The sequence below is a fragment of the Colossoma macropomum genome, unplaced genomic scaffold (genome assembly GCF_904425465.1).
Source record: "Colossoma macropomum unplaced genomic scaffold, Colossoma_macropomum, whole genome shotgun sequence".
NCBI classification, from domain to species: Eukaryota; Metazoa; Chordata; class Actinopteri; order Characiformes; family Serrasalmidae; genus Colossoma; species Colossoma macropomum.
Genome location: NW_023494787.1, coordinates 10,207,707 through 10,217,217, shown reverse-complemented (window position 1 = coordinate 10,217,217; position 9,511 = coordinate 10,207,707). Strand labels below are relative to the sequence as shown.

General features: G+C 37.6%; 1 protein-coding gene across 1 annotated transcript; it reads left to right on the top strand.

Annotated features, from left to right (window-relative positions):
* Positions 1-2,677: 2,677 nt before the first annotated feature.
* Positions 2,678-8,896, top strand: LOC118805024 (transmembrane protein 238-like). The gene is made up of 3 exons (XM_036565627.1): positions 2,678-2,752; positions 5,430-6,052; positions 8,057-8,896. The coding sequence occupies exon 2, from the start codon at positions 5,501-5,503 to the stop codon at positions 6,044-6,046; it is 546 nt and encodes a 181-aa protein (XP_036421520.1). The 5' UTR covers positions 2,678-2,752; positions 5,430-5,500; the 3' UTR covers positions 6,047-6,052; positions 8,057-8,896.
* Positions 8,897-9,511: the final 615 nt, after the last annotated feature.

The window sequence follows — 9,511 nt, the reverse complement described above, 5'->3', positions numbered from 1 at the left end:
CTGTGAGACTCTAAGAGTGAGGAAGATTTCAGTGATAGAGGTGAGAATGCACAGGTGATACAGATTCTCTACAGGTGAGACAGACTGGACAGGTGAGATAGACTGGAAACATACTAAATAGCCTGCTCCAAAGCTAAAGCATGATGGATGAATAGCATGGCATGCCAGCACTTCACAAAGGACATCACAAAGATTTGCCTTAAAGCTGATGAAAAAAGTGATGAAACAAGCAACTCTGTTTTACCTCAATAGTTTAGCACGCTTTACATCTGGACATGTTGAATGACTGTCCTTGCAAATTTACCCATCAGAAAATAAAAGTGGTTTAACTGTATAATCACACATACAGCTTTCTGCATCTGGCCAAGCAACTGTGCTGCAAACAACATGAAAGAAATGTATGCATGAGTTCTAGAAGGCCACATCTTGATTTTAGAATGACAAAGTGGAGATCCTAGCCATCTGATCGCTATAAAGCCAAAGGAAAGCTGCTAGAACCAAAATCTAGGAACAAAACAATCAGGAATCAATCATCTAAAGAATAAATCAATTGGAATTTTTAATGTTCTAGTTAGTACATTTCATGAAGCTCTTGGAGCATCTGAAAGAAATTGTCTGTATATTGTTCATATGTGTTTTTTGAAAAGAAAAGCCTTTTTGTGTCCAGTACTTCCTGTAAACAAAGTGGCTGAAAAAACAATGTCTTTAAAAGAATGTGATTGACTCTCAGTGTTGTGTTGGTGTCACTTATTAATAACTTTGTGTAAGAACAATGCTGAGAGTGCCTATGCAGTACTGTGTTCGATCTGTTTATCTTGCAGCCCATCCATAATGCAAGTCATTGCACTTAGTGATGGAGAGAGATTTAAAACACTTCAAACCTGGACTGGTCATAAGATTCTCTGTAGGCCGATGTAGTAATGTATACAAATCTATAAAGATACAGCAAGTAATATTATCTGAATTTAGCTGGTCACATTGGTGGCTGTTTAGTTTGACCTGTGTGAATGCTGTCTTTCTATCAGCATGGACAGCCTTCAATTCTGGTTAACATGAGCCATTGGTCATGATCTTTTTAAGTCAAATTAATTTTTATTATTAGTCTCAAATCTGTTTTAAAAATATGGGATTCTGCTTATTATACCTTTGAAGTGGCTGTCAACTCAATTACACAGGAAAACAAATCATTTAAGCATTGGTAACATCCAACGACTCAACAGAAAAGATGATGGCATTTATACACTACATGGCCAAAAGTATGTATAATTGAGCTCAGGTTACACCCATTGCTAACAAGTGTATAACATCAAGCACATAGCCAAGCAATATCCACAGTCAAACACTGGCAATAGAATGAGTCATACTGAAGAGCTCAGTGATGTTAAACATGGCATTTTCATAACATGCCACCTTTGCCACAAATCAGTTCATAAAATATCTGCTACTATAAGTACTATTATTGTGAAATGAAAGAGTCTAGGAGCAACAATAGCTCAGCCATGAAGTGGTAGACCTTGCAAATTCTTAGAGCAGAGGGTTTCTATGGCTGAGCAACTGCACTCAAGCCTAAGATCACTATGTGCAATGCTAAGGAGTGGTGCAAAGCACACTTCCATGTGTGTATGTATGTATATATATATACCTGTGGAAAAGTTATGGCACATAACCATGTAAAGCAAGTTCTTCGCTTTTTTCACTTACATGTAATTGGACTGTTTTTCTTTTTTTGTATGTGATTATAGCTAGTCTTACTGGTATTTGCTCAGGTTCAAATAACACACAGTGTCACTGATGACACACAGTGTAATTGATGCATATGTGTCACAGTGTCCCAGTGCTCTGCCAATAGCTATTTTTTATAATAGCACCCCCTTTGTGAATAATCTTCAACCCGCTAAATATGAGAGAGCTAGTGAGGAAAAAACAAACAAAAATCTCTCTACTAAAATCACCAACATTGTTCTTCATCGGACAGTCAAACAGTATGCCCAATAGGTATTTGAACAACAAAAAATGTTTTAACCCCTTAAATAGTCAGGGCCTACCAGCAGGCCCAATGTTTTATTATATACACTTCTGTAGTCTAAGAATAGCTTAGCCAGTTTGCATTAAAGCTCCTGTAGTTACCGAATAAAAGTGTTAGTATGTAATAAGCCTAAGATTTTAAGGAATTAAGGTAAAAGGAAATAAACCAACATTCTCTTTATACTGTGACTGTTTATATCTTATTGCTATTGTTAACTGTCAGTGAGCCATTATAAAGTGAGTCAAGATGTCTCCTAAATTCACTTCTGATGAAACGCTGAGACACAGGAGAGTATATAAGAGGTAAAAGGTTAAACTCTTTCACTCTCACTTTGTTTCCTGTTGTTGCTCTGAAACTATATTGTGCAGACAAACTAAACTCCAAACTGCATTCTAATAAATATATATATATATATAGAAAAAACAGTGAACAGAACTGCAAATGGCTTTCATGTGGAAGTGGAGCTGACCTTACAACACATTTGCTTAATGTGGACATTCTGTAGGCCTGTGCTGGATCATTTGACTGGCAAATGTCCATGAGGGAAAAAGCAGCACATGATCAGGAACTAAAGCGTCACTGACGCACAAGCAACACAAAATGTGATATTTTTTTTTTAAGTTTTTCATTTTAAATTCCTAAAATGCAAACTTAATGCAAAACACCAGCATCCAGGGCCTGTTCTATTCTAACATGAGACTTTGGGAGGACAAGACTAGGTGAAATGTAAGTACACAAAACTGTACTAAAATGGGATAAAATAGAGATTTAGTTTTTTTTATCAGACGCTTCACTAGAAAAACTATGCTTAAAACTTTGGCTTCTTACTAACTGCTGCTAACTGCTGTTTGTATTGCTGTTTGGGACACTACTTGCCAATCTCAGTTCAAGACGCAGGACATGCTCACTGTGGGAAACATTCACTTTTTTAGCTGGTTCTGTTTTTATGATCAACATTTATGAATAACAAGGAGGCTGTATTTAGGAAACGCTTTTGTTCAATAAAAAGAGCCAGTCAGCTTGTTGGTAAATGTGAAAGCAGGAAAAAGCCACCTTTGTTGTGGAGATATGTGCATTGCTTAAAGCTAATAGTGATGTGCTGTTCATGAATTAATTGGCTCTTTAACTTGCAGTGAAGACCTGTTTTTCGCTCTTCTTTTGTAATTTGACATAAAACAAAAGGGTGGATCTTTTGACACAATCACAAGCCCATTCAAACACCCCCCACCCCCCACCACCCCACACACAATCTCCTGGGAACATACAGGTTCTGCCCCCTTACCGTCCTGAAACCTGATGCTTGTTGTGTTAGATTGTCTCTGGTTTTGTTTTTGGCAGTTATCGTGTAGTTCTTCACCATGTTTCTAAGTGTGCCTTGTTAGTTCTTCTATTTCTTTTTACTTTTACTTGCCTTTGTTTATTTACGACTGGCTGATTGATTTGCCTGCATTTAGCCGTTTGCCTTTCTTGTGATCTCTGCCTCCTGAAATTCATCCAGTGTAACTACTTACCAGTAGATTATTAGATTTATAAATAACAAACATAATGCATAAAACATAAAATTAATTTGCTAATTACTTAGGAAGGTAGACTGAGGCTTTGTTGAAAGTTTAATGATAGAAGATATCGCTATGTTGGGTGATTCGGGGAACAAAAAACTAACAATGCTAATAAATGAAGAGTCGTGGGGCCTAAAACAGTTGACTCTTATTTGTAAGCTGAGTCAGATGGTCTCACTCACTGAAAAGAGCCAGAATGTCCATCACTAGTAGCTGAAACAAGCTGAAAAAATTGTGTTATTTGAACCAAACACCACTATTTATTAGATATTGGTCAGGCTTTACCAGTGCTTTCAAATATGTTTTTAACATTATTGTAGCGATCAGTTTAGGTTTATAGATCTCTCCCCATTCAAGTAAAGAGGTCCTGTGGTCACTTGTATAAAACATCTTAAGTGGCCTTAAGTTTTTCCTTTACCTTAAGTACTTAACAGGGAACTGTTGTGGAAATGTAAATAATCTATAATGATAAACTGAGTTAAGTTGAAATGTTAAAGACTTAAGTTCAGCACTTCAGTGTTTGACAGTTGCAAACTTTTATATGAAATTTACAGACTTAGCTTATGACAAACATTTGAGATGTTTTATGTAAGCAGCCACTGGTCTTGTTCGGCTAAAAATAATTTCTTGGGGAGCGTTGCTAAGATAGTCCCAACACTACTAGCTTTTGATGTTGTTGGTGTTGTGCTGTTTACTGTTGTAAAATAGTTTTAGCATTAATACGCTTTGCCTGGCTATGTGTGTTAGCATGGCACAATAACAAAAAAGGAATTCAATCTAACAATTTCATTAAAGAATATACGTCTGTTAAGGTTATTTAGAAGTTTATACACTTTCTTACCTTTAGGGTTGATTTCCCACACAAGATTAAGCCTAGTCCTGGACTGCCCAGCCCTCGGAATGGAGATTTTCCATTTTGAAAAGGGTTCTATATAGCACCAAAAAGGGTTCTTCTATTGTTACGATGTCAAGCTAATAACAATAGATGAACCCTTTTTGGTGCTATATAGAACCCTTTTCAAAAAGGTTCTATATAGAACCATATACAACACATCCTCCATCAGTCTGAAGAACCATTTCACCATGCAATGAACCACTACACCATGAAATTGTTTTTAGTACCCATGGTTTTAAATAGAACTATTCCCTATACTAAAGAACCTTTAAAGACCCATCTTTTTAAGAGCGTACACAAAGAGTGGTTCTTCAAGGGTTTTTTAGTTAAGAAAGTGGTTTGATGTAGAACCACGAGCACTCAAAGAACTTTTTGCATGATTAAAAGGTTCTTTGCATTGTGAAAGCATTCTTCAGATTGATGGAAAATGTGCTGTAGATGGTTCTATGTAGCACCTACATATAAACCTTTTTGAAAAGGGTTCCATGTAGCACCAACAAGGGTTCTTCAATTGTGTCAAGCTTGACATCATAACAATAGAAGAACCCTTTTTGGTGCTATACAGAACCATCCACAGCACATTTTCCATCAATCTGAAGAACCCTTTCACCATGCAAAGAACCCTTTAATCATGCAAAGGGTTCTTTGAGTATTCATGGTTTTATATAGGACCATTTTCTTAATTAAAGAACCTTTGAAGAAGCATCTGTTTTAAGGATCTAAGCTTAAAACTGAAGAAAAAAGTTACAAAAATGTAACGAAATAATAATAATAATAATAATAATAATAATAATTAAAACAATTTTAAAAAGATGAAAAAAAAGCAATAAGTTATAACCTGGAGTGACGTGATTGGAATGGGCGTGTCTTGCCGATTGAATGTCGTTCACTGGGTGTGTCCTCGATAGGTGTGTCTTACAGTGGGCGTGAACTGTGCATTGTCTTGTAGTGGGCGTGTCTTCAGTGGGAGTGTCTAAAAGTCTCTCGCGCGGGTCGCGGCGCCACTCGGAGCTCCTCAACATGGACCTGAGCTTCATAGGCGGCTGCTTGCCGCTCTTCGTTCTGGCCATAGTCTTCGACCTGGTGGGCTTCATCGTTCTCTTAGTGGGGATCTTCGCGAATCTGCAGGTGGACGGCAGGTTTTACGGCGACTTTCTGATCCACACCGGCGCTATCATCGTCTTCTGCAGCCTGGCCTGGTGGCTGATGTGGTACGTGGGCAACATTAAGGTGGCCAAGGAGGGCGTGAGGAGAGGCAGAGCGAGTACCGCTCACAGCTTTAAACAGCTGGCCAGAAAGTTGACCGAGAGGATTTCCAAAAGCCAGAGGAAAGACGAGGAGCAGAGTGTGATGAAAACGATTGGGGAAAGAGGAGGAGGAGGAGGAGGAGGAGAGGGTGATGTCGGACAGAAAGCTGCCTCACTGCACCACGCAGGCTCGAAGGTAACGTGGGGCAAATCTACCTGTTACCACAACCAAGGCTACGAGGAGGACAAGGACGAGAAAAACTCTGTGGAAGAGAAAAAGTCTGATCTACAGACGGCTAACATGGAGAACCTGCTGTGAGAGTGGGTGAGTTCACTTCAGAGCAGGTTTATATGAATGTTATAAGCTGTTTGTTCCAGTGCTTGGCGTTGTATGCTGTGTGATATGTTAGCTGTAGGCTAATCTCCTCATTTACACAAGTTTCTTTGTTTAGCTAGGCTGTGTTGACCCTACTCTGGCTTTATCCTGCTTTTGCAACCCAGCCTGCTCCTCTTGTTTGATTTCCTTATTTAATCGCTGGCGTAGACATATGTTGAGTCATGTCCTGCTAACATCTTTGCTTCTTGTTAGATATATTTACTCTTTTTTCCTGAGAGTGGAAGATGCTAATCAGTGAATCAGTAGTACAGTTGTAATATGACTGCACTGATTACGGCATATGAAACATAATGTTACTGACATCCCAGTTAGCAAAATTTGTCTGGCTCACTTGTGGGCCACATCTTTGATTTGTTCTGGCACAGTATATGGCTGGGTCCTTGGCCCAGATCTGGCCCACACACTCTAAAGTGAGTAGAACTAAAGGATATGGCACAAATCTGGTCCCAGTCCAGCCCAACTACATTGTTGGTTCACAATATTCATGCCAAAATTGTCCCACAAATGTAGACATGAGGCAAAACAGTATGAAGCTGTCCAGGATCTGACCCTATTCTGGCCTGCATGCCTAACGTATACTCAGTAGTCAACAAGCACTCACATAGAAAAGCCAGAATCGGTCCAAAACTGTCTGCTATCTTGGATGTTCAGTTTAATCTGACATGAATTCTTAGAGTAGAAAGCATTATCTGTAAGGATGGCATATCAATATCGATGGTGTTGGGTAGTTCGCCATAGCATAACTGATGAAGTATACTTCAAAAGGGAAGAACTGCATTGAATTTTGAAAGTAAAATAGATTATAAAATGTAATAAGAATAAGTTTTTTTCAGGATCACAGGAACATAAAAATGGAAAGAAAAAAAATGGTTGGCCCGTTCACACGAACACACATAACTTCACACACAAAGGCTTAACTAAGGCAAAAGCTTAAAGAAAGAAATCAGAAAGCTAAAACTTCGAGGTGGGGGTTGTTGGGAGTGAGAGTCCCCCTTCCAGCAGACTTAGTCAAGTTATACCTTTATGCAAATAATATCTAAAATAGACAATCTACATAAACAGTTTATATTGATTGGTAATATGATATGATATGGTAATGTTTTATTTGAAGGCTACTTACATAAGGACTACATAACACATACATAAGCATTGAATAACATATTTATGAAGCAATATTTATTATTTATGACCAGCTTATGCTAGTAACCATGAGATGACATAAGCTGTTCTATGAAGTAAATGGCATTGCGTTGACATAAAGGACTTTAAACTAAAGTCATGGACATTTGCTCCATTTATAACACTGTTATGAAGCATCATACCCAAGTCATGGAACTCAGAAGGAAGGTCTAGTTTAGAAGTTTATATCAGTTCTACATGAGTTAAACTGCAAAACCCTTACGTCAATACAATGTCATTTACTTCAGCTTATGATAACGTGCGATTACAGCAGCAATATGCTGTTCATAAATACTCACGTATTGCTTTATAAATGCATTATTCAATGTTTATGTATTTGTTATGACATCCTTATGTAGGTAGCCTTCAAATAAAGTGTTACCAAAGATACTCTACCTACCTTCAATGGATATTGGTATCAGTCTGAAAACAGAATCCTTCTGATCAAATTCTTTAACAAATATATTCTGAAATATCACATTCACACTATGTGATGTGATGTTGTTAGATGTGCATTTCTTCCTGTGGGCTACTAGAGAGTTTGAGTAGTTTGAGTATGTTAGCCTACCTTTAAATGATCATCTTAATTGAAGTGCTTCAATTAAAAGTAACTTATTTTAAAGAAAAATTATTGGATTTAAATATCACTGTCAGTACCATCTGTAATTTCTTGGGAAAACTGCTGAGGAGATTTGTAGAATGCATAAGTCTGTCTATTAGCTCAAACTTTAAAATATCCTTTTTGTTTTCCAGGTTACGTGTTTATGGAAGAGTCTCTCAGCGGATGCATCTCTGGACTGATGAGATTTTATGCCGAGATTTACAATGTTTGTATAAAATGGTGCAATTCCATTCATTTTATTTGAATTTGTTTCATTTCAGTCTCTGTAAAAAGTGCAATATACAGTGTGGCTAGAGGAAGCTTCATAAGATGGAAAAGCATCCATTTTTCTGAACTGTATATTTATTTTAGTGGGAGCATTAAGTCCCTAAATTTTCATGTTTAGTTTGTAAGACTGACACTACTTTGTTTGAACTTTCAAAGAATGGTTCAGTGATCAGTGGTTTTCAACGTACCCCAGATGTAGTCGATCAGTCAAGACATGTTGGGGTCCAGATTTTGCTTCTTTAGTTTAGCACTTGAGCTATGAGGCTACCCTTGCTAACAAACAGTAGAAGTCAATAGTCACCCAAACCTTTTGAGATAATCTTTTGAGTTGAGAGAAGTTTCGGAGATGTATTTACAAGAAAGATTTGGGATCTAGTGTTTGTTAGCAATGTTAGCCTCTTAGCTCCAGTGCTAAACTAATAAAGCAAAAATTGGACACCAAACATGTCTTGGCTAGTCAGCTACATCTGGGATACGTGGTAGATTGTGTAAATTAGATTACTTTAACCACAACCTCAACCTAAAACCTAAACCCAACACTAGCATTCACTCTAAACTTCATCACAAAACCCAACCCTAACCTTGTTGATAATAGTAGTTACACCAGCAAGTTTGTTAACAGTTTGCACATTCAAGTAGCTACAAGGAACCACCAAAATAAGCATATGAGAATTTGTAACCTAATTATTTGTTTGTTTGTTTGTTTGTTTTTTATTTTTTGCATTTTTAAATTTTTTACACCATTTGGATTTGGCAACTGCCCGTTACATTGTGTGAACATTTAGTTTCAATAGAAATGCTGAAAAATTACTGGAATAACATTTTGTTACATTAATGTACATTAAAAGTTAAGAACACTTCATTTTCTAGATAAATTATCTTTTTTGGACATAAAACCTTTTGTTAGAACGTGATTAGACTGATGAACAGTATCCAGTGTTTGACTTGGCACAGTAGCCACCGTGACCTCCAGAGAAGATCACGCCTTGATTTAGGAAATAGATTTCACAGTCAAACAGACTGAACCAGGATGCAAACGCAGCACAGGATGGACGTTTACATTAACTGCCCAAGTGCCAGAGAGAGAGAGAGAGTGGTCAGACTGGTCTGGCCGTCAATAAACAAATGCTGCCGGTGTCATTTGGCTGAAAGCCAACAGTTCTCCGGTTTCAACTGTGCAGGTACTTCATGCATGTTCAGAAAGGGTCACCTTTCCACTCAGACTCAGGCCAGTAACTTTGTTTTTCACTTCTTTTCTGAACATACACTACCTTTCAACAGTTCAGAATCACTTGCCATATTAATAGTTTTTGTTACTG